The sequence below is a fragment of the Sceloporus occidentalis genome, unplaced genomic scaffold (genome assembly GCF_023333645.1).
Source record: "Sceloporus occidentalis isolate IW3139 unplaced genomic scaffold, rSceOcc1.0.p SCAF_83, whole genome shotgun sequence".
Lineage (NCBI taxonomy): Eukaryota > Metazoa > Chordata > Lepidosauria > Squamata > Phrynosomatidae > Sceloporus > Sceloporus occidentalis.
This window is the reverse complement of record NW_028317063.1, coordinates 1,598,374-1,624,068: the sequence shown is the minus strand read 5'-3', so window position 1 is coordinate 1,624,068 and position 25,695 is coordinate 1,598,374. Positions and strand designations below refer to the sequence as shown.

Here is a 25,695-nt window from a genome sequence, read left to right as displayed (position 1 = left end):
ATCCTCAGTCTGGTTATGGATGTGCTGAACAGGCACTCGTAGCGTTTAAACTTTCAATGTTCCTACAAGCTGGGAATCTGCAATGTATTTTCTTTGCCTGAATTGACATGTGTTCTTTGATTCTTTGAGTCCTTACAGTAGGTTAAATTGACGACAGAATACATCTTGTTACAAGTCAGGATGCCGCAGACATCAAATGGTAATGGTTATGTTGGTCCTGCGCATCTCCGTATTTCACAAAATCCTGAATGGCCATGAACTAAATCTCTGATACTCCTCATGTTGACTCGTTTAGTCTTCTGTATGTTCGCACTCAATTGTTTTAGTGGCTCGTATCTTATTACTTTATTTATAATATAAAAAAAACAGTTGTGCATGTCCAAGAAAAACAAAAATTCTGCAAAACAGTGACATTTGGGCTTTAATGGTAATTTTAGTTTTATGAAAAAACAACTATTTTTTTCTGAGATTATTTTTAAATTTAATATCAAACTTGCTTTGTATAAAAACCACTATTAATCTTGCAGAAACATTATTTATAAATAATGCAAGTCATTTTAATTCGATGAATTTTGTTAGTATATGTTGAGTTTTAAGGATTGTTTCATTAGGCTTTTTTTGTTTAAAAGATGCTTTTTTAAAAAAAAAAAAATGGTGGTGTTGGTGCCGTTTGCATTATAAATAACATATATTTGCCTTATAAATATTACTAGATCAGGCTAGAAATAAAATAAAAATTTTAAGGCGTTTGAATACAAGAACGTCTAGCACTTTAGAGTTTAATGTGGGCAAAAACACAAGTTAGATTATTGCAATTAGTTCTGCGTGATCGTAGACTGTGTTCTTGGAAACATTCACCTTTGAAGATAGTCTTTTAAAGCAGAAAATTACCCAATTCAATGTTCCTTTTTTAATAAGTGCTGTTCTGTGTTGGATTGTAGTCAAGTGCTATGTGAAAGATTGAAAAAACATCATTGGAACTTGGATAAAAAACATCAAAATGTTAGTTAGAAAATATTGTGATTAAGCAAAATGTTCTTGGATGAAGATGCATTGAGCTTTCATGGAATCATGATTTCATGAAGCTTCAGAAAATCCTTTATGCGTTTATGAACAAACAGAAAATTAAAATAACACGTCATTTGTGCTACCGTGAAATCCAATATGGCAGTACAAAGTGGGTTGGGAATAAAGACATTTCAGTATTTAATAAACAAAGTAAAACATGATAAAATCCAACCCCCTATGAAGATCGGAGTATCTCAAATCATACCTTATTCTCATTTATATAAAAGAGGTAGCGAAGAAGAGATATAGGAGATAAAGGAGAGGGAATAGACTGGGAGAGGTGTTGCTGTGGGGCGGGGCTTTGTGTATGGAGGGGTGTTCATGCATGGGGGTGGGGCTTGTAACATTTGGGGAGGGGCTAGCCAGGTATACGGACACTGCTTCACTGCCTAGAGGAAGGGGAAAGTGACCCGGAGACCCAGGGAAGCAATGCTTTACCCAGAGACTCTGGGTCAGCCAAAAATTCCCTTTAATTAATACTATTATTATTTATTGTTTTATATAGCGCCATCAAATTCTGTAGCGCTGTACAATGGGTAGACAGGACGTAACAAGTAGTATATAATATAACAGTTTGACTTACAGAAACAACAGATGAGGAGGGCCCTGCTCCAACGAGCTTACAATCTTGGCGACTAACACTCAGCTACAGTGTTCTTAAAAGTAATTTGAACAATTGTTTGGTGATATTATAATTATTAATGTATGTATATATATAAACAAAAAAACTATGGGAAAATATATATGACATAAGCATAAAAATATTTTCAGAAATAAGCAAAACACATAAATGAAAATGTGCATTATATACAAAAGCACATAAAGGAAGAAAGTATTGTGTGTTTTTGGAACATGAAATGGTCTAAAATATTGGGTAACATTAAAAAAATATAATTACACATGGATAGCTGGCAAAAGGTCGCTATTCATTAACTTCAACATTTACCAGAATTCTGTGCTTTTGTGCCCCAAAAAATAAAATACTTTGGCTATAGTTGTATTTAGGTTGGAACATACTTTTCGCTTGATACACTTTTGTATGTTGATTGTAGATGGCTGTCGTTGGTTTTTCTCGTAATTAAATCCACTTTCCAGCTGCCCTTGTTGTAAAGAACTGTTTTCATTTCGTTCAAGGTGAAACCTTGTTCCCTCTAATGTATAAATTGTCCTCGCTTACAGTGCATGGGTTAAAATGATCAACTGTAAGAACCTCGCCATGACCGTGAATACATTAGGCTGTATTCCCATTTAACCCGAAGAGAGCTCAGCTTCTGTTGTATATTTCCCCCGTGCAGTTGGTAAAATCAGTGTAAAATCATTTAAAAATACATTATATATATATATATATTTATTTATTGTTTTATTTGGCACCATCATATTCCGCAGAGCTGTACAATCAGATTTTTGAAAAAAACTTGAGTTTGTAGCATTAAAAATATATATATATAAATAAAGAAAAACAAAAAATTGCATATAGGAATTGACAACAAACAGAATTTTAGCCTGAAAGTTAAAAAAAAACACAAAAAACTAAAATTGTCCTTCCTTTCTTGGTGACTAGACTAATCACTATTGCCCTTTTTTCCCCATCGTGTTAAATATAACAATCCCCTTTCTTAAATAAAAAAAATAAAACTGCATGTTTTCTCGGCAACTGGAAACAATACATTGTTTTATTTCCGCAATATAGACTGCTTGCTTGATGAATGGTTTGTTGCTTGCATTTTTTATTGGGAGAAAACATATAATCAGACCTATATTTAGGTAATATCTCTTTAATCTCTTTCATCTATAATCCTAGACTATACATGGTATCGGCCTTTGGCAGGGTACAGGGAGCCCTGGAGACAGCTAGGCAGAAAGGGCGGCATGACATGGCCTGTGATAGGCGAATGAGAGGGCAGAGGGGTCAGCTAGGGGACACTGGTTGTTGCTGGGCAGCCCATCCTCACTGATTGGTGTATGGGCATCTGAGGTATTTAGGGAACATTATATAAACAATACACACAGCATCACAGCATCACAATTTATTGAATTTAGAAGGAAAGTTTCCCTCCCTCCCCATGTTTGTGTCTGTTCTGTGTTTCGGTGTTTTTCGTTGTTTTGTATTTTATCAGGTGGTGTTCAGTATCTTCCTGCACGGGTTTCCAGCCAGGCGGAGGCAGTCAGCATGAAGAACAAAGAAAGTAACAGAAAATTGGAGGTGCCGCATGACAAAAGGCGGCAGTTTTGGATGTGTGTTTTGTTTAAACGTTCCCTAATGGGCTGGGTCCCTGGGGAATTGTAGTTAGCCGATCCCCTTGCTATTGGAGACTTTACGGCTTGGGGGTAATTGTCGGCCTGTGTATTAAGTTGTTTATGTTTAAGGGGTACTGTTCTTTCCGTATATTGTTTATGTCCGGGACTGGCAGGGGTTACATTTTAGACATTTGAATGGCACTCTGCCAGAGTATAATTGTGTGCCAGTCCCGGTTTTATCTTCATTATTTGTGTGTCACAGTCTGTCTAAATGAATAAAGTGCTGTGGCTTTTTCACATTACAAAGCTTAATGTCTTTGCGTGTTTATTGGGTATATCATCAGTAGCCATATTCACAGTGCCTATGTCATGTTGCCTCTGTAAATTAAAGGGGCAGTTCCATTCATATAATAGCAGAGAGGTCCCGTTATATTTCCATTTGACTCCTACTGTAAATATATGGGATGGTTCTCCATATCCATTTGCCTCGTTCCTCACCCTCCCAGCTATTTACAGTATGGGAGATGTGGTCGAACAGATCTCCTGCTACTTGATATACTACTTACCGCCAGTCAGCTCAAGCGCTGGATCAGCGAGTACTACATCGAGGGCCTAACCTTCCGAGGCACGTGCACAGAGAGGGTCCCTGCCTCTTTTAATGGGGGCACTTCCCTACCGCTAATTAGCTGCTTCAAGCAGTCAATAAGTAAAGGGATTGGCTCATGGAGGAGCTGTACCGCTGCAGCTCTGGAGCTGCAGCTTCTCCATAAGGTAGGTGCATTTTTTAACATTTATGTTAAAGTTTACACTAATTTATGTAGTATGCAGTTTCCTCTGATGAATCTATATAGGATGTTAAAGTGTCCCTTTAAGAAAAAATTGCTACACGCCGAACATTTTTCTCTTCTAGCGATGCCAAAGAATCCTCCTTAAATCCACATTTAAGGGCACGTTAGACTCTTTTTATATAAATATATATAATGAATAGTTTTATAATAAGGACATCTTTCGTCGTGCATCTACTGGCAAATACAAGGTCTGACATCATTTTTTTTATGCTCGGTGCACTTGACTTTTTTGGAAAAAAAATCACTCACCTCCAATTGAGGTTACAATGACTGCGGTCATTTCAACTTTCCTTTATCTCAGAAACACGATAGAAATTCATCACCTTGGAGATGAAAACTAACAGCAGCTGACCCGATATGTAATCGTAAACAGCGTAGGGGTCACTCTATTTTGTGCTTTCCCTTTATAAGACAATCTTGAGACTTTTTTTTTTGAAAGAAATATGTTTTGTATGGTATATTAGCTTTTTTTATGATATTTTCCAAGACTGAATGAAATGGGAAATTGTTTTGCAGGTTTAAATATTACTTTATTTTGTTATTGGCAGTTGTTAAAATAGGCAAATAACTCCATATTTGAGTTTGGATATTATGTTTTTGTTGTTGTTGTTGTTGTTTTTAATGGAATTAAAGGTAAATCTCATTAAATATATTTAATGCCTAATCTATTTAAGGAGGCTTCTGTAATCTTCTGGACTATGGTGTATGGACTATGGGACTATGATGGTGTATTTTAACATTTTAAAAACTGGGAGACCCCCTAAAGATATGAGTTAGATATAGAACATAAAGAAAAAAAAAAGATTAGATATTATATTTAATGAGTAAAAAATACCCATAGTATTTCTATAAAATGAAATAGTAAAAGAAAAAACACATCTAAAAATGCAAGAACAAAACAGGTAAAAATATAAACAAGGATTAAATTTAGAAAGTATCAAATTACCGGTGTTTCTAATTGCAGTTGGTACAATGTAATTTATGTGCACAAGCTGTTTTCCTGTATTTGTGAATTGATTTATTTTTTTGCCACAAAATAATATTCACTGTTTTACTGTACGACTTGGCTTTTCCCTCTGATTTTTTTTCCTGGAATTTTCTTTTTTTATGCTAGTTTATCCTTACTGTTTACTTTTCCGTGGAGGCTCAATAAAGGCTTTTTCCCCCCTTATATGTAGCCTATTTAATGAGATAAACATATAAATAATAAGTTGCCCAATTTGTTGTGAAGATGGTTTTTTGGTTGCTAGTTGCACGGAAAAACAATTCTTAATCTCCTCTAGCTGCTATTCTTGTGGGTCTGATAATGATATTTCATGTAGGCACCAGTGTGCTTTATTTAGCAGTACAGTAGCTGGAAGAAAATACAAATATTTTAAATATATCCTTTATTATTTATTATATGTTCTATAGTTTCATAGTTCACAAAGAACCATATCTTGACTATGTTGTGACTTCTTGGATGATGAGTTATAGGTGTTGGGAAGTTTGGTGATGGGAGAAAGGAAAATTTCCTACCAAAAAAGTTGCAAATGCATGGAATGATTTTCTAGAAGGAGTGATAAAAATGTTGGTCAACTTAATAAATCCAGAGTGCTCACATGTTTTGTTATCATATTTGAATAAATTAAATGACACTTTTATATACAGATACCGGAAGTCGTAGACTAACTCAGATTTTTCTGGAACATTGAAATTGAATTAAACTAGTTCTTTGTGATTTACAGGTCAGTTCTTTTGGGTTCATCCTTTAAGCCACAGGAGTATCTAAATGAAAATAATACTTTAAACAATAATTGCATACTTCAAATAAGTTATGTTGAAATAATTAAAGAAGATGTATGCACTCTCAGCTGCCCCCTCCACGGCGTTTTCCCTGCATTAAAAAGGTGCGCAGCTACTTTAAGACATGGAGCGCAGGAATAAGAGGTCAAATCCCGGTGTTCCGTGTCTTAAGGGCATGTAGTACCTTCTAATGCAGTCTACAGAGGCCGGTATTTGGGCGGTTAGGTGATCTGCCTCTGGTTTTGCTATAGGGGGACTGATGCCCCCCCAAAACCTGCCACCATAGGCCTGGGCCTAGTCAGCCTAGAGTAGGATACATCACATTTTTTGGAACTATGAACGCATTTTAACCCAGAGCTGACATTTATTTGCCCTATTTTTGCATTATATTTGATTTGTATATATTGTATCAGACAAGTTATTTAATTCCTTAATAAAACGTTATTATATGTCAATCATTTTTTTTTCTTCTAAAATGGAAAATAATCAAGAACCAAAGTTGGGATGAAAAACATTTATACCATTTGTGAATTTGTAGTTTAATTCTATGAATCAAAATATCCTATAATATCAATGAACTGAACCAGAAAAAGGTTGTGAATGAGATTAAAATAATATGGAAAATCCTGCAGCACAATCTGTGGGCATGGAAAGAAGACAGATCAAGATGATGTTCTAATCATGATATATTAAGTATTAAGAATTTATATTTTCTTAATAAGATTTTCAAACATGGGTGTTGGTACCAAACAATCATATCTGTAACAGAGTCTGAAGTGTATATACTTTGGACCATTAATGGCCTTTTGAAAACATTTTTTCTTCCATTGGAAGGACATTATATGATATTTGTATATAACCAAAGGCGCAGCGGTAAGGAAGACATAATTACTTCTAGTCGCTTGGATCCATTTGGCAGTTATAATTGCTTTCCCTTAGAAGTCAGAGATGGCTACGCAGCTGGTGTGTATAATTTATCTGCCGTTTGCCAGAAATCAGGTGTTTGCTGCATACCTTACTTGAGAAAATAGTTTTAAATCAGTTGAAATTACCTTAAGGGAAAATGTACAGATTGAGAAAAATAATAAAGCAAGTTAAGCTGTGTTATATAATATCAGCTAACCAAATAATGAAATGGCCAGGTATATATCCATCTATCTATCTACTGTATCTATCTATCTATCTATCTATCTATCTATGTAACATACATCACATCTGAAACTAGAAATGACCAGGTTGACGGAGGCAAACGACAAGGAAGTAAGAGACATGGAAGGTTGAAATCTATGTATCGTCTTATAACATTGGAAGAAGGAAGAAGTAGGGTGTTAGTATAAAGCACAGTAGGGAAATGGAGGACAAGAACTAGTTTGAGACATTGCCTCCATGAGTAATACTCTTCCTTGGGTTCTTATCTGTGGTGGAGCATTATTGGATTCATAAGATTATTAGAAACAAAAACACTGAGTCTGAAAGATTGCGATAACAGTTTGCTTGACAGCATCACCCACTTCGGCATACATGCAGCGTTCCTTGCTGTTTTTCAATCAATGTAAGCTTGTGAGTAGGTTATAGGGTCCCTGGGGGGAAACCATTAACAAAGTAGCAAAGTCTAGATAGGTGTAGCAAATGAGTTCTTTATTCTTACAAATAAATCATATAATAAAGCAAGTGGACAGATAAAGAGAAACAAAATAACAAGCCTTATTGTTACTATGACACTTATTTAATCACAGTCATGATGTCATTTATGTCACTTTTTGATGTAGCGTCAAGGAAGACAGAAACTATAATGGTAGATAGATAAATAGTTAATATTAAATTGGGCCAGTGCATGTTTTTCACGGGGACTGCCTTTTGCAAATCAAATAGATTATTAGGCTTAAATTGCCACCTTCCTTCTACAAAGGTAAATATTACAGAAATAAAATGGGGGTCCAAATGTTTAAACAGCAGTCGAAAAGGGACATAAATCAAGATAAACTTTCATTTTTTCCTAACATCTGTTGTCTGTTTCCTAGAGTAAGATGAGATTAGATCAGTTGATACAGTTTAACGGATATAGAATCTTCTATCCCCTGGAAGTAAAGAAATGGGAAAAAAAGTACAAAAGACCTATTTCTATCTAGAATTAATTTCACCTTAAAAATTGCTCTTGAAGATGGCTATGGAAATACCAATTATGACTTAATTTTTATGCGACAGAATCCTATATCTGTTCTCTAGTTAAAAATAAGTCAGATGTTTAAAAACCAACTAACTGTTAACTAATAGCTGCTAGAGTTGCAACAGGGTCATCATATCATCATCTGCATTTATAAAAATAAAAAAAAACACTAGACGTATCTATTCTCTAAAACAATCATTGTAAGGATCTGAAATGCGCTCTCGTGCTACAAATGTTACAATAGCACAAACCAGTAGCGGCTTTCTTTTGTAGCTTATGTTTTCAAAGGATTCTTTGACTGTAATGCCTTCCTGAATATCAATGCCTCTCATCATTGTTCCTTCTTTGGTATGTATGTTATTTTGAAATAGAGAAATCTGTCTTGGAAATGATTTTATTTCTGTGGAAGCTGAAATGACTCTACTGCAATAAATTGTGAGTCATGGAGCATATTTAATATGAAATGAGCAAATTTTGAATTCACTGCTAAGCATACAGTGACACACGGTTCATAAAGCGAATATATAGTCTTATAAAGAGAGAATAAATATTGTTGATTTACTGGTGTAAAAGTGGAGTACATTTCTTGTGCATGAGATGTACTCTTGTTCTTTGTCTCAAAAGAATATGATGTGACCATGGCCAGACTGATGATGATGAGGCTGCCCTGTCAGTTTAAGGCCAGCGGCCCCCTGATGATGTAGTGCGTGATTCTTGGCCACGCACTACATGTTTATGCCCGTGTAGCGTGTGGCCAGCATTCCTGTGAACTCTCTGGGTTTCGCCTGACCACTCCGGGGAATGGCCCGTCTCTGGGTCTCCGGGTCACGATGGTGTGTGTCCCGTTAGTGGGACCACCTACTGTCATTAGTGGGACCACCCACAACCTCAGCGGACCACCCACTTATGCCTACTATTTAGTGGATTTATTTATATTGGTATATCTTATCTTAAATTTTGTTTCTTTAAACCCATTAATATTCCCTTGTTATTAAAAAAAAAAATCTAAAATACAAGATTAAAATTAGTGGGTTTTTCTTTGAGATATTTTTTATAATTATTTATCATAATGCATTCCTGGTCACTCCATTAACAAATAATAAAGTATCGGTTTTCAAAAGAGTACATAAATCAGGGAAAGTTAAATTGTCCCTGTAGGACGTAATAAATCAATTTAACCCGCCCCCAAATAAATATTTATTTTCTCACTCGCTATTTTCCAGTCCACCTGTCACTGTTAGATTGTTAGACTGAATCACCAAAAATTATAAACGGATTATTAAGGGAGGAAACTGTACAACATGATATCTTCCAATTCATTTCTGTGATTCCACTGGGGGGGGGGGAGATGTCAAAAGTAATTAAAACAGTCTTTGTTCTAGAGCCAAATAATTCAAACACTTTCCATTTTTTGTTTGTAATTTATTTTTACCGCAAATATATTTGTTCTCGTTTTTATACGTAACCACTAAGTCCCATCACTCTTTCCCCGTGTCTCGTCTACAAAAGCTAAAAAAATATGAAAGTGGATATTAAATTCCCACCGGTGTTTACCATCATTTTCTAGAGATTATTTATTAAAACACCTTTTTTTCTATTTGTATTGATTTTTTTCGGTTGTTTTGGGTTATTTATCTCCATTTAATCTAAAGAATTCTTTACGAATGAAGAGCAGACAATTGATTTAGCAGATATGGAGGTAATGGATCAGATCTTCTACAAATTAACCTTATGTTTTTTTTATGCAATTTCATTTCAATAGAGTTTAATGCTATACTTTTATCGTGAACAAATTTGAAAAAGATGCTAAACAAAGAAAAAATGTATGTTGAATAATTATGAAAAAAAATGATAAAAAAACACTAGAGGAATCTAATTCATAACTGTTACAATCCACATTAATGTTTACCGCTGTTGTGAAATTGCTATAATGAAAATGTAATAGGATTATATTGCTATGAATTCAAATGTCCCAAAGTGATTTCAGAATAGAAGTTGGGAAAAAAGTTAATATTTGAGCAAAACTTTTATGCGTTTGACAGTCTTATAAAAAAATATTAGAAACTATCAAAGTGAAGGTTCTTTTTTTTTTTTATCGCTTTGAAATGAGAAACAAATTTTTATCATCTACAAATGTAAATGTAACAAATATTTTGGTAAAGGAGCTTCGAACAGCAATGCAATTGAAAAGGAGATAAGACCTCACCATGATTTACATGAGGTCACTTTTGTCTTGGTGACATATAATCAATATAGAAAACTCATCAATTATGGGTGATTGAGAAAAAAACACAACTGGCGTGTACAGGTTTTTCAAAAATAATATTTGAAGTCTCCCCAAAAATGCTGCCGAACCCTCAAAAGTGAATATGCCGAAGGTCTATATAATGAATACTGAAATAGTAATGCTAATTAAATCTATATTACTATGACCCCCAATGTCAATACCATTGTATAACCTGAACATTCTGTTAAAAATGGTAAATATTGCTCTACTTAATGTTGTCTATTTTGTAAATATATAATTTCCTTGATTTCTTGTATACTTTTTATTCAATTTTTTTATTGGAAACCTTAATGGTTCCCACTTGCAACCTCATTTTAACCAAACGTGCTGATTGAGTATCAAGTAGATTTTTTTATTTTTTTTTGAAAGCTACATCATTGTTACATTCTTTTTTTTAAATTATTTTCAGAATTATTACCCTCGTGTCAAAAAAAGAACTGCGAATATAAATGCGGTATCACGAGAAATGGCACGGAATGTTATTGCCAAGATGGCTACAATGTAGGATCAGACGGCAAAAGCTGCGTAGGTAAGATTCTACTCGTGCAAGAGTTTTCAATTACATTTTCTTTTTCTGTTTCAAAAATGTGCTTAAAATATTGGGGGATTTTTTTTTTGTGGGGGAGGGGAGGTTTTGTCGGCTTTATGTTCCATCACAAAATTGAGAAATTGGAATGGTATTACTATGGATTACCTTGACATCACCTCTGCAAATTTTAGAGAAAATTGAGCGTGGTAATTTCCATAGCTTTGATGTGCCTCTGACTATTTATGATAACTGCAATAGTTATCCAGAAATGAAAAATACACTGCAGTCCGCTCTTGAAATCCAGCACCTATGCATCGGTGCCCATAAAAATGCCTCCATTGATTTTACTGTTTTTATAAATAGCTGCATAACAGGCACATAGTACCCAGCAGAGAAATCTGCAAGAGAAAAACTAATGATCCTGTTCACCACATTAGTTTATCGCCTATCGGAACATTTTAAAGCTCACGTACAACCAATTTTAAGTGTAACTCTTGTTTTTCGACAAATCAAGGGTATTTTAATCTTAAACCTACAACACTAACGTAAATGTATATTTTGTAAATGTACTATTACACTCAAAGGGGAGTTAATACATTTTTTACCCCAATATCTGTAGCCAACAGCAGCAAGAATATTGAAAGAAAAACACAATTATCTGAAAAGGACATTGGATGTATTTTGTAGACTTTTTATATGTTTTAGACTTTTGTTGACTAAAAAAAGACTTTTTCAGACTTTTCAGAACACTTTCTTTTGAGATGCACAGCTCTTGGACTCTTGGTGCTCATTTTTAGAGATTGGCAAAAAATTTCCCCCCCCCCGACCAACTCTAAAAATGGAGACTTTTCATACTGTGGAAAATCTTGTGGAAGAAATTCCTGCTGTTGAGCTTCGGCAATCTTTGGGTTGTGTATTTTGACGTCTACACCACATGATGTGAGGCAAAATCACATGTTTTCAGTGGAAACTTATGACCTTAGTGCAAATTGGGTATTAGTGAATAGGTCTCAAATAGGTGAGAGGTGTCACAGTAAAGCCTGGATACTATATGGTGCCAGATCAGCAGATGTAGAGTAACATGAGAGATTTCCTCTTTCAACAAACATTTTTGTAGAGCATTGGGACGTGTAATACAGAAGGTATTAAAACTATACCCTTTCAACTACTAGAGAGCCAAGGTGGTTGGAGACCCGGTGCATGAGGGGATATGGTGCTTCTTACTCTGATGCCTTGTTGGAGGAAAAGAAGATTAATGTCACCAATGTCTCCATAGAACAAGTTTACCGCTTACCTCATAAGTTGCTAGATGCATGGGGTATATCAGATACTAATGATTAGCCTAGTTATTGAATCAACTCCATGAAGTTACAGATCTCACGCTCATCTTGCTAGGCACCAACAGCATATCTAACTTGCAGCCTAAGTAACTGGGTAAAACCTAATGTAATTCCATTGTGTTTTTAATCTTTATTTTATGTTCTAAATCACTAATTTCCCTTTATTATATTTTCTAAAGATACAGATGAATGTTCAGAGTATGGCTCCTGCAGTCAAACATGTAGAAACACTCCTGGTTCTTACACATGTAGCTGTATAGAGGGATATTTAATACAATCGGACAATAAGTCGTGCAAGGCAAAAAATGGTAAGTTTCCACGATTTAAAAATGTTATAATTTTTCTAAACTGTTTTTTTTAAGAAGAATACAAATGAAAAATAGTCTCTTCCTTTAGGAGAAACTAAGTAACTTTAGTTTGTTCTTTTGTTTGATATTCAGATACATTAATAGCCACCAAACATTGATTTTGATTGACACGTGTTCTTGCATGGAAAGAAACTATCTCTGAGCCATTATTACAAATGTTTCGCATATGAAATTAAGGGATGGAAAAATGGTTTTATTTGGATTTTTAGACATAAGTGATGGCGCTGCATTTGATAAGAATGTGTTTCTCAAATCCTCTAATATAGAGTTGTAAATTACTTTGGAGAAATACCTTGAAATTATAATCTAGTGAAATAACAGATTAGCTATAGCTGAAAATGATATACATTATGGTTCAATTAAAATATGCTTTCTATGGCTTTATTTAATTGAAAGCTTTGTGGTATAGACAGTTTGGTGCGATAAATGATCTTGACCTCTTTTCCTTGACATTTTATTTCCCACGTGCACATTTTAACTGAAATCTTTATATTATGAATTTTCGATATGTGATGTGTTCTTTCAAAGTTCTATGTTTATTAAAGCTCTATCAAGACAATGTCACCGTAAAGACATGTTCTACCTACAATGGAACTTTCATATATATCACATCATGGTGTCTACAATGTGTAGCAATTGTGACATTCATGTAGGATTGGTGGTGGAAGGGAGGTATGTTTCTAGATTCCTTTCCTATGTGAAGTAACACCAGAGTCTTCCACCTGCTAGGTGATTAATTTAGGTGAATGAGAGGGTGGATATAAAAGGGAAGCCAGGAGGGAAGGTAGCTCTCTGGCTGAGGACACAGAAAGCCTGTCTGTGGGAGAGACATGTGAGTAAAGTGAGTAAATGTTGCTGGACATATTATGTTAAGTTGGCAGAGAGAAGCTCTCCAGCTGGTAGTGAGGGACATCCCTTGTATCGTAAGTGCCGGACAGGCAAGTTATTTCTTTTGTTGCTGTGTTGCTATATTTATTTTGTCTTTGCAACCTTTCTAATAAACCTGACCCTGTGAATGAAGACGGGCACTTGTCCCTTGACCTCAGCGAGGGGCGATCCCAGACAATCAACATGTTCGATATGTTTTAATTAAAAAGAGGGCGTAAAAATCTAAAGAGGCGATGGTAAATAAATGGAACAGCATCCCTTCATAACTGGTAGAGGCTAATACAACGAGGGAGTTTAAACATGCATGGGGTAGACATATGGCTCCTGAGTCTAAGACGAGACCAACGACTGATTGAGGTTTGAGTCTTTATAGCAGGAGAAACGGGCATTTGGCCCAAAATGGGGCAGATTTCATGCTCTCTCTCTGTAATGCAGAATAAGAAAGGTAAGTTAACTAAGACTACTCATGAACTTCGAAAAAATGGTAAAACTCATGAGAGTTTTATGACACTCGTAGATGAACTTTGACTCTGTTACTCTATAATAAATTCATTTTCAGTTATGGACATCTTAGAGATTTCACATAAAAGGCTTTGCTACAATTGTTGCAGACTAAGGTAAAGCCGACTACAGCTCCACCTAGATCTTTAAGCCTCATCGTTTTTTTCTGTTTCAGAAGTTGTAATATCTGGGAAAGAGTCCAAAATGATATTTTAAGGATGCTGGGAAGTAAAGATTCTTGGCACTAATCAAACTCCACATTCTGTCTCTGTCAGTAGCAAAATGTTTTCTTGCCACATGCTGAAGAATGTATACATCCGAATGATAGCATACATTGTTTCTTAGCAATATCCGCAGGGTACTTTCTTGCTTTTTTAGTATATTTGTGTTTCTTCTTGAAATCTTTTTACAATATTTTGATTTCATCTCATTTTATAAAATCACTTTTTTTTTATTGGTTTCAGAGGCAGGTTCATATTTTCTTACACTACCATCCTTACATATAGGATTATTGTAAAGTGCTGCGGAATATGTTACTATATAAATAACAATAATAACTAGGGACTATATATATATATATCACTTTATTCAGCAATCATGCTGTTTTACCTTGGGGTAAAAACATTGAGTGAATTATATAAGCCAAAGAGTCAAATAACTCAATAAGTGTCTTGGGGCACCGTATGTCCTTGAATAAATACAATTAGCATCATGTTTATACTCTATATTCTATGATATCGGACCCAACTGCAACTGGTTAATTTGTTGAATAATATGTATTTAATTAAATTTTATTTCAGATTTTCCAATTTTATTTTAAATCTAAACTATATCAAAATACATATCTGAAGCTTATTAGTATTTTTTGCCAATTGGATTAGGAATAATATATGTAATACTAGTTCTCTACTAGCTGCTTAAATAATTGTATTCCCTGTTATGTTAAGCATATAAAACAAAAAAAAGCTTTTCCAGTTTCCATGGAAACACCCTATCAGTTTCCATTTGTGTGTCAAGATTATTATGTGTTCCTCGCTAAAAATATGAATGACACCAAATTTTACAGGATTTTTTTGTGAGAAGGGTTTGAACACTCACTAGTACTAGGAATCATGGTTCAAATTCTGCATTTAGGTTTAAAAGTTCTACGTCGAGTACATCGGGTAGAGTAGGTGGAACGGCACGGATGATTGAGGAACAAGAGCAAGATAGGCAGCTGCCCATAGAAAATGTCCAATGGGCCCCCTCAATACAGGCCCAATATAAAATTATTCACTGTGGCTAGGGGTCATCGCAGCTGGTTACTGGCAGCAGATATGACTGGGCATTGAGGGCCGACTACGGGAAACTTGCCTGGGGCCCACATTGCCATTAAAGAGAGTGCTATCATGGCAGTGCAGCATATGAGCCTTAGCACTCAGGTTATTTATGCCACAAAGCCTTTTATTTAATCTATTTTGAGCTGAAGGTGACATATAGAAAACAATACTGTGAGGCTGTTCCACCCATCTATCATTTTTACAGTACCCTAAGTAATAATTAGCCTGTGACTCTCCATATTTTTTTTTACCATCCCAGTTATAGTCCTTCTGCATTTGCTAGAGACAGTTGGGTTAAATCACAAAACCACAAGATAGGAATAGATAAGCCTGTGGCCCTATCAGACCGTCCCTATGCGGCCAGACGCAACTATGTATTGTATGTTGATCTCCTTAATCTCTAGAGACGTTGGCCAGCATTGGCCAAACACAATGCATTTTTTCTCATTGCACGTTTAGTTACTTATTGGGTTTAATAAAAAAAATCCACTTTTAAGCTCAAGATGTCGGAAAGCATTAGTTGGATTCCAAACAAGATTAATGATATGTATCACTCATTTTTTATTTTCGTAAAGATTCCTCCGTAGAGCAGTCATAAAATATAAATAACGGATATCACATTTAAAGTTAATTATTTGCAGTCTTGGCACTTCAACACAACCTATAATGGCCAGCTGAAAAATAATTTATTGGTAGAACAATTTAATCAGTATCATATTGTCGGCTTGCTTTTAAGCAATTTTACTGAAATGTGTGCAATTTCTGTTATATAAGAAGTATTGTGACCGTTAAAAAGATGGAAAAGAATGCAATTAATTAAGGCCTAGTTTGTAGCACTTTGCTTATCACAATGTCCTTACAAAGATATATATCTACATTAGTTAAAAGCAGAGATTGTATTCTGTCCTTGAAACGCTGATCAGACAATGTTGCCAGCAACAATTTTTCATTTTCAAATAATAAATTGATTCAGGAGATTGAAGAGAAAACTAGAATTGTACTTTCATATTCGTACCAATTTTAATTGTAAAACAATTTTCCAATGTTGTTTATTCATATGAATGTCCAAAAATGATGAGGAATCTCCAAATGAAATAAGCACAGAGTACCAAATTTGGAGTGTCTACCCCTCTTCTACCTGCGTTATTCTGGCTTCTTGGAGTACTTCTACAAAAAGGGCAAAATGCCAAAAACACGCTACACGGGGACAGACTTCCTCCCTTTCCTCCAATTAGGGAGAGCATGTGCACGGAGGCTCTGCCCTTTAGCAGTAGCGCTTCAGATGCCTGTTTAATGGAACTGATACTGAGGAGAAGAGGACGATAAAAGAAGACAGAAGAACGAAGACAGGAGAACAGGACAAAGCAAGAGAAAAACTGTGGAATTGTGGAAAAGAAGGCATGGACACAGAAGTGGTCAGTGGAGAAGAGAGGGACACATTGAGAAAGTGAAAGAGAGTGTGAATGAGAGTATGAGAGAGGATGAATGAGATTGTGAGAGAGTGAGAATGGGAGAGAGTGTGAGTAAAGGTGAGTAAAAACAAATTTAGTTAATTTGAGAAAGGTAGGATCCACAAAGTCTTCCTGTTTGTCTCCTCTCCAGAAAGGGTTAACAAACCAGAAAATTAAAATCCTCTTTTGTTATTTCTTGTCTTTTTCATATTTCAAATATTCTTAATTTTTAAACCTGATACATATTAATGACCATACTCACTGAAACTTTTTTCTAAACCAACTTTTAGCATTCTACTCGAGTTCTCCTTTTTTAGTTACTTGCTAATAAAAAAACCCCTTTAATTCCCAAACACTATCTCTTAAATGAAAAAAAGTGAAAAATTGAAAGTTTAGAACACGTCGTGAATAGAATATTTTAATAATTCCCGGTCTTGCTGTGTATACCTGATAGAAATTCCAAATGCTTTTAGATATGGTAAAAGGCAATTATAAATCGCTTAGTTTTAATGAACTGTTTTTACATACAATATAATTTTATGAATATTTTATCCACCAGAACAAACATTTTTGAAAAGAAATTAGTCTGACAATATAATATATCATCAGACTTAATAGGAAAAAGAATTCCATCTTTTACATTTTATAGCGTTAATGGGATGTTTAATGCATTACCAAAAAGTGTTGTGGATCTATTTGGAAGTCAAATGATTGCTATCCTATTTAATAAAACGTCGAATGAAATAATATAATTCTTTAAAGGGTAGTCTCATCACTTTTTTATTACCAGTATCAGATGAAAATATGTTTTCAAAAGTATTCTGCTATTTTTTTTTTTAACTGTTATAGTTTTTGCATAATATTTTTTTAGGCAGCTGCGTAATTAGCCATGTGTTTGAGTTCTCGCTTTATTATCTCAGCCCAATGTACAAGACAAACACCCCGGCTCCTTACTATACTGACTGCAGGAAATTATAGAATGACTCAGTCTTAATCACCCAAATGGACACTATGACTAATGAAAGTCTATGGAGGAACGAGCTTCATTAGCATTGCCGTAAAGCACAAGCCCAGTGTGGTTTTTGACCAGGGAAAGTCACCCAAAATATCCCATGGCTGACAACAAGGGCCACCTCCAGATCTGCGGGTAAAGGAAGTTTATTGGAACAAGATGAAATAAATTCAAATTTTTGACAATTAAGACCTACATTATTGTATACAGTTCTAAACAATATGTTATCCATGGGACCCTTGTGTTAAATTTTTAATTAGGTACCATAAGGTAGGAAGAAAACAGGTCATATTTCAATAAACGTTTGTCTCTTAGTTCCGAAGGGGTGCTGTCAAGCTTTTCTGGGGAGTTTTTCCTATAATAGAAAGTTGAGGTGCTTTCTTGGATTCTAATCAACACACACAAAAAGTAAAATAATTGATACCTTTAAGCATCGTAAAGGATTAATTTTCCTGAAAGTACTGATCTCACAATAACAAATTCACAGCTCCAAATGCTGCCTTCTTATTAACATACTTTTTTTTTTTCGGTAATAGATTAAAAGAAAGGATAAAAGACAGCTGTGGGCTTTTTTTTTGCATCTTTCTTTGGTATCAATCAGATTTCTACAGAATACATTTGACCTGGAAAGACTTGTTCATTTTTTTCTGTCTTGTGTAGATTTTACTGTAACAAAGCTTTTATTCGATGTTCCAAATATACAGTTCTCCGTCTCAGAGACACAAATGAATTTATAAAGAATTTAATTTCATTATTGTGGACTAGTAGCAGAATGTTTCCAGGCAGCACAATTTACCCTTTATGGATGATTTGTAATTTATTTTGTGATCTCGGAATGCTATTGACATGTATAAGATTACTATAGCCAAAATGGAAACCCTTTATTTTATTAAAGCTCAAATTGTTGAGCTTATTCATAATCTTTTCAGTCTTCTCCAAGTCCCCTTGCCTTTTTCACCATCCTGCCTATTCAGCCTCAAAAATAATTATCTTGTTACTGTATGTAACAGTTTCCTCTATTGCCTAAAATAACTATCCAAAAGTAGAAAATGGAAACTCTTAACATCCTTTACACTTATTTTATTTGATTTTTAGATATTATGGTACATGTTCTCCATTATCTTGTAGTTTGTGGTCCATGCGGACACTTGCAGGGACTTCTGTAGAGTTCTGTAGACTTGTATAGAGATGTACATATAACATATGTAGCTGGCTAAACCATTGCTAAACCCTAAGGTGTTTTCTAAGTACTTGTGTATGTTGGAGATAGGATAGCGGAAACTTATTTTTCTGTACACCAAATAGTTTCCTTTTTTTTAAAAAAATCTTTTTATTGAGTTTTCTGTGTTTTGTTTACAACAAAATCAAAACCAACAAAAGCAACACAAATAGTTTCCTTTATTGTTGAAAATGTCCACAAACTGTTAGTAAATGAATGTTTCACCTATAGGAGGGTATACAGAAGTGTAACTTCTGTAAATTCACTGGAACCAACTCACACGAGCATTGGCAGCTAACATACATTCAACTGCATTAGAGTCAAGCTGATGTGTGTTAAAAGAAGCAACCAACTCATAGATTCATTAACCTATAAATTGCTGGAAAGGATGGAGCATTAAAAGTAAAACTAAAACCCTTGGTGGGACATCTAAGTGCCCCTCACGCCCTCCTTATGCACTCAGAAACATCTCACCTTTTAGTAAATACTTTTATTCTATGTTTTTGTTGACTAGCTGTGGATATGCTGCCAAGGTGAAGACCTTCAAGGACATATCCCAAACTTGCTTGAAAGCGCCATAGATTCAAGGCAAGAGTCATTATTTATAGGAGCGGAATTTCCAGTATTAGCTTTGTTACCAATCATCGGGTCCAATTCATCATTTAGTGATGGAAATTCTGAGGGATATCTCCAATAAAAAAAGAAGGAAATGACAAATTGCAAATGCCTCAGAGAAAAAAATGATTTCCAGAAGGCTTTTAATTTTGAACATAATCTGACGGTGCTTAGTATACTCTTGATTTCCACCAGAAGAATAGTTCCAACACTGATAATGCATACTAATCAATTATCAAAATTCTGATTTTGACCTTAACATAGCCCCATAAACCATTTCATGGTCTAGTAACATTTTCTCTTTATATGTCCAATGGCCATAATAATTTTCAAGATGTTAAGCATGCGATATATAAATATATGTACATTGCATTTAACCAAACTCTTATGATCGTGTTCTATTTCATTCTAGAACCCGCTGACAGATCTCCAGTTCTTTTGATTGCAAACTCTGAAACAATTGAAGTGCTCGAAGTTAATGGAGAACCATCACCCACCAGGAGCTCTTTAAATGCAAATGGAATTTACACATTGGATTTTATTTATGAGGAAAATTCTGTCTGCTGGATTGAATCCAAAAAACCATCATATCAGTTAAAATGTTCTAAAATAACAAAAACATGGACATTTACAGATGAAAGGATAATACATGTTTCTCAATACCTTCACAGTAAGTGCTCAGAAGTTTTTGATAAAATGGGAAATGTTTATTTTCAAAAACCACATAAAATGTATAAATTAGAATCCAATTTTCAAAGCGGTCTTGTCATAATATTTACGTATTGGTTTGGCAATAATGCAAATAGAAAAAAAAAACATATAAACCACAAAAACTAATGTGAGCTAAGGATCTTTAGTCTAATAGACATGTTGGATATAATACCAGTATGATAAGGTATACGTTGTAATGGGACATTATGGAATATTGATATTAGGAGACATTGTAGAGTTATGTAGACCGAGCAGTTCTGGCATTTTAAGGCCGACAGCAGCCTAGTGGTGTATGTGTGTCTGATGGTTGGATATGACAGTCTGCTGGTGGTAGATTGGGGGAGTATAGGGGCCATATGTGTTCTAGATGGATACATACAGATAAAAGCATGATCTATTTCTCTTTTTTAATCTCAAACTTCACTTCAGATAAGGCTAAATTGCTACATTGTGTCAATAGCTGAGAAGAGCTTAAGTAGCTTTGGATCAGATGTAATGTGAAGTTCCCTAGTCCCATAAACCTCTCACTCATTAGACAGCAAATGTCAATGGGCTATGATAAATGGAGGCAAATAATGGCTGTGGGTCCACCCTTGACCGATGTTGCTTTAGAGACACAGATGTCAAGACCTCCGTGGAATTCATTGAACGCTCCAAAATACCTACAGGAATAGCGCCATGTCATTGCTTCGGGATTGTAGTATTGCACCTAGATAATTTGATTTTGCTGTACAATACTGTCCTGAAAATATGCTCCTACTAATTCAAAAGCGGGGCTGGAAACTTAATTAGCTAATGAATGCCTTTTGTAATAAACATAGTCCCTTGTAAACAAAATACAATGTCAGATACTTAGAAGAAATGCAAGAAAGTCATGCTTGAAGAGAAGATTCATCTGTCATTATGTATAACCCGTGTGCTCCGTCTATATGCCACTAAACAGCTGCTTGATATCTTGGTCTATACATCTAATATGACAGTTCTTCAAGTGATGATAAGTTAGACTTGTGTTTTTCTGTGTAGTCGCCTTAAACCTTTTGTCAGTCCACATTACCCATAGCTGCTGTTGACTGAGCTCTAATTCGGTGTCAACATAGCTACATTCAAATTTTGAGTACTGTTTCTCAGATTACTTTGATTTATCGACCTTCCATAGTGTGTTATTAAACCTTTATGCATTTTATTATCATCAAAGTGTAATTAAAACATATTCCTACAGAAACTGATACATTAAGAATGACCATGTCCAAATGACGATAGATCAACTTATAAATACATAACATAAGAAGCAACGTACAAGCTTTCAAATGTTGATATATTCCAAATGTTCACAATGAAATAATTACAATATAGACTCCTACAGACATTAGGATTGAAGGTCCCTTCTTTCAGAGCTGACCTTGAAGGTTCTTTAAGGAACTGATAGATAAAGCAGACCTGTTTGCCTGCTTCAATGGTAATTCCTACAAAAACATTGTCTGAAATTCTGAACCTCATATTTTCAAGTTTTCTAAAGCGGCACATGCTTTGTCTCATCATGTAACAGGAACAAGGTTTTTTCTCAAAAAAGTTCAAAAACTACTATAGTTGTAATATATATAATTGCTACTTTGCAATATATATATATATATATATATATATATTGTGATCCTGCACCCACACAGGGTACCAAACAGCACGGTCCTCTAGGGTATTAACGCCACATCTCAGTTAGGTAATCACCCACGATTTATTTGTAGTCCACGTATGAAGATATTTACAGGATTACATAGAACACAAATTTGCTACAAACAAAAGCCTAGCTCGTCTGAGCGCTTACTAACATATAACTCCCTCACTACTAAGGGTCTAAACTAAAACAAAACATAATCCCACCAACCTCTTTGATGGTCTCTTTTGTGCATAGCAAGCTCTGCTGCTTCCAAACAAACTCTCTCTCCCCCTCTGTCCAACAGGTCAGGCTTTATTGCAGTCGGTGCAGCTGATTACTTGCAGCTGACCAGTGCATTGGAGTCAGCTTAAACTCCCGGCCTGGAACCCGTGTCAGTCCAGGTGCATGTAAACTGCGGGGTGGAGAACCAGCCTGCCCTATATGTCGTAGAAAACCCTGCAAAATCAAGGGGGAATGTATACCCCTTCCACGACAACACCCTGCACCTTGTTACAATATATATATATATATATATATATATATATATATATATATAAAATAACAGATGCAATAAGTATCTTGTGATAACACAAGATACTTATTCCATCTGTTATTTGATATTGACACCACTGGACTAATACGGCTACAACCTCTACTCTACTATATATATATATATATATTTGTATTCGCATAAATAGGGCTGATTTTCTAAAACTAACAAATTTAGAATGCCCATTGAGTAAAGTAATTGAGAATAATCACTGAAAAATCTAATCGACTAACCAATGTTAGGAGAATTAATGATGTACTTATTAAACTGCTGTTATATTATATATATTATGACATAATAAATTGACATGTATTATTAAGCAATGTTAACAAAAAAAATCACAGAGCTAAACGACCATCATTTGTCTTCTCAGAACTTAAGATAGCAAAGGCTTTTTGCTAAAGGAGGCAGCATGATGATAAAAGAAAGACAAAGTCTATATGTTATTTCCCTAGAGAAGTGTAATTATAATCAACAAAGCATGTGAAGATTAAGTGGCCACATTGTATCATCCTCAACCACGTCTTTCATTTAACTCTCCCGCGCTTGATGCCTTTGTTAATAATGGCTTATTATACTTCCTTCATTTAAGATCAACACTGGAAGACCTCTTTTCCTTCAAGAAGAAAAAAAAATGTTTTTGATTTATAATCGAGCAGATTTATGAGACATATTTAGAATATGCAGTTAAGAAAAGATTGTAATCACTGTAAACTGCTATAAATCTCCTTTTATTGTTTGGTTCAGATGGCAGGCTAGAGGGATGCTATTATAATTTTATAATCATTTGGCAACAAGCTACAAATTCGCTTACATGGAAATTAGGGATGTAATGGCTCTCTTTGTTTGTGTTTGTATTTTTCATGTGTGTTGGCAAGGCAAAAACAATTTACATGTGTAAAACATTCCGAGAACAAACCGGAAATATGGCCAAATTATTTTGGAGCCATATATAGACATTTTTGGAGGCCTGTTGGGTCATAAATTTTTTTTTTTTTAATATTTACATTGGTGTAACACAATCAAAAGTTACAGTAAATTAAATGAGAGAGAGAGAGAGAGAAGGGGAGAGAGATATAGAGAGAGTGTACAATTTTAATATACTGTATTTTATTACTTTCTGTACAATTTTGGTTACATTTTAGTAAGCATTTCAGTTAAACCTCAATTCAAGTACTAGCTCTAAAGATATTAAACTTCTAAGCTAAACATCAATTCAGACCAAGTATAACACTTAGGTCACTAACTATTAACTAACCAAAGTTCTAAGGATTGCTTGCTTGTAGGAATGTGACTGATGATGAACCTGAAAATAACTCAACACCTCTGAGATCATCTGAATTTTACTCAGTCTGGCTCCCAATGAATTTACCAAGGAGACTGACATTTTATGGACATGTTTCCAATTCAACTGCTGCTTGGAGTTGCTATACGAGCTATACGCTCACCAGTTCACCCTCAAGTTCATTGTTTCCATGTAGTTCCTTCTGGCCAAATTGAGTTCCATCCATTCAGCTTGCCAGTATCATCTAGATATCTTTTGAATAAAGAGTGGACTTCACAAATGTATTTTGCTTTCTTCTCTTCAACTTCCCTCGCTCAACGTTGGAGAACACTGCTGAAAAACATGTACTCAAAATTTGAAATCCATAACTGCTCTGAAATATATATTTTTCAGGATGAAAATAGAAACTAGGCACAGCCTAAAAAAACATAACCATTCAGATTCCGGGTTGCTGCTATAATAATAATGACCAATAACTATGCCAACCAAAGCAAGGTACTTTGAGGAGGTGGCGGGCAGAGCAATATATGACCATGGAAGTGACAGAATCCCCAGAATCTGGATTTGCACTGAATGCTTGCTTTGTTTTCTTTATGTTTTTCAGGTTTTTTTTTTACTTGTACTCAAGACGATATCATTATAAGATCCTTTTTAAGAATGATGTAACCTTCATATAATATATTATTTGTTTTGCCAACTCTCAAATGAGATACAAAGAAGACATACTGACTGCCTGTTTTATATTTGTAACAAAAGTTTTGCAGAATATGTTTATTAATTTACCTTGCAATTTCAGAAGATCCTCAAATGGCCCCAAAACCCAGATGATCCTTATGTACATTGAAGAACACAAAACTTAAGTTGCATTTATGCTGTAGTTTCACAGTTTAATTTTAACCATAATATACTGTGTATATTTCTTTTAAACATCATGTACCTTTTTTTTGTGTTTTGCATCTTGGCAGATGTTCAGCAAATGGCAGTGGATTGGCTCACAGGAAATTTTTACTTTGTCGATCATGGCAGCGACAAAATATTTGTATGTAATAACAATGGAACGGTGTGTGTTACTTTGATAGATCTCGACCTCCATAATCCAAAGGCTATCGCAGTAGACTCCATCTCCGGGTAAGGTTTATTTAAACTACTATTTTAGTTTCTTAAAACTATCATTTATTCTATATTTGCGTTTTTTCTCTCAATTTGATATTTGCGCTGTATATGAATTTATGACAGATAGATAGATAGTGAAATAACTTCTGTTGTGTTTTGTTTCTGAAAGTGTCATGTTAAAGAAAAGCTTGGTAACATACGACTAATAAGTATATGCCTATATTTCATGAATGTAAAAATATTTATGGATGAAACAGCTTGTCATCCATATGTGGCCCTTTGTCACTCTTTACTTAATCTGATAGATATTAAAATGCATCATTACAATGGGTTTATTGTTGACAAGAACAGCTTGGAAAAGCAACTTTGCTTGGGAAGTGGTATTCATAATGCTTGAATGAAGCCATATTGCCGTTTGGAACAGATGGTAAACTTGATTCGGTATGACTACAATAATTTTTCAAAACATACCAGTAAAGTGAATGCCTTTCACAAGATGAGTCTGAATTATTTGGTTATTATGAGAAGCAATATGCAAGAGATTCTCATTTAATCTTTAACAGTATAATGGACCAGTTAAGCATCTAACCTGTTTCTTGCGATTTATATTATACTCACCATGAAGTTGGCTTTGGGGTCTAGGATAATACAACTCAAACATACTGTGTCCGCTGATAATACAAAGACTTGGCAGGGTAATGAAACAAAATATAGGCTCATAAATAACAATGTATTCGGCAGGATTCTAAT

General features: G+C 34.8%; 1 protein-coding gene across 1 annotated transcript in view; it reads left to right on the top strand.

Moving 5' to 3' along the window:
- LOC149285175 (low-density lipoprotein receptor-related protein 1B-like) overlaps window positions 1–25,695 on the top strand; it is a 366,729-nt gene that overhangs the window by 111,355 nt on the left and 229,679 nt on the right. The window contains exons 4-7 of the mRNA XM_089495720.1: window positions 10,803–10,922; window positions 12,442–12,570; window positions 20,048–20,305; window positions 24,798–24,960. Coding sequence (XP_089351846.1) covers window positions 10,803–10,922; window positions 12,442–12,570; window positions 20,048–20,305; window positions 24,798–24,960 — 670 coding nt within the window. The remainder of the gene's footprint in view (window positions 1–10,802; window positions 10,923–12,441; window positions 12,571–20,047; window positions 20,306–24,797; window positions 24,961–25,695) is intronic.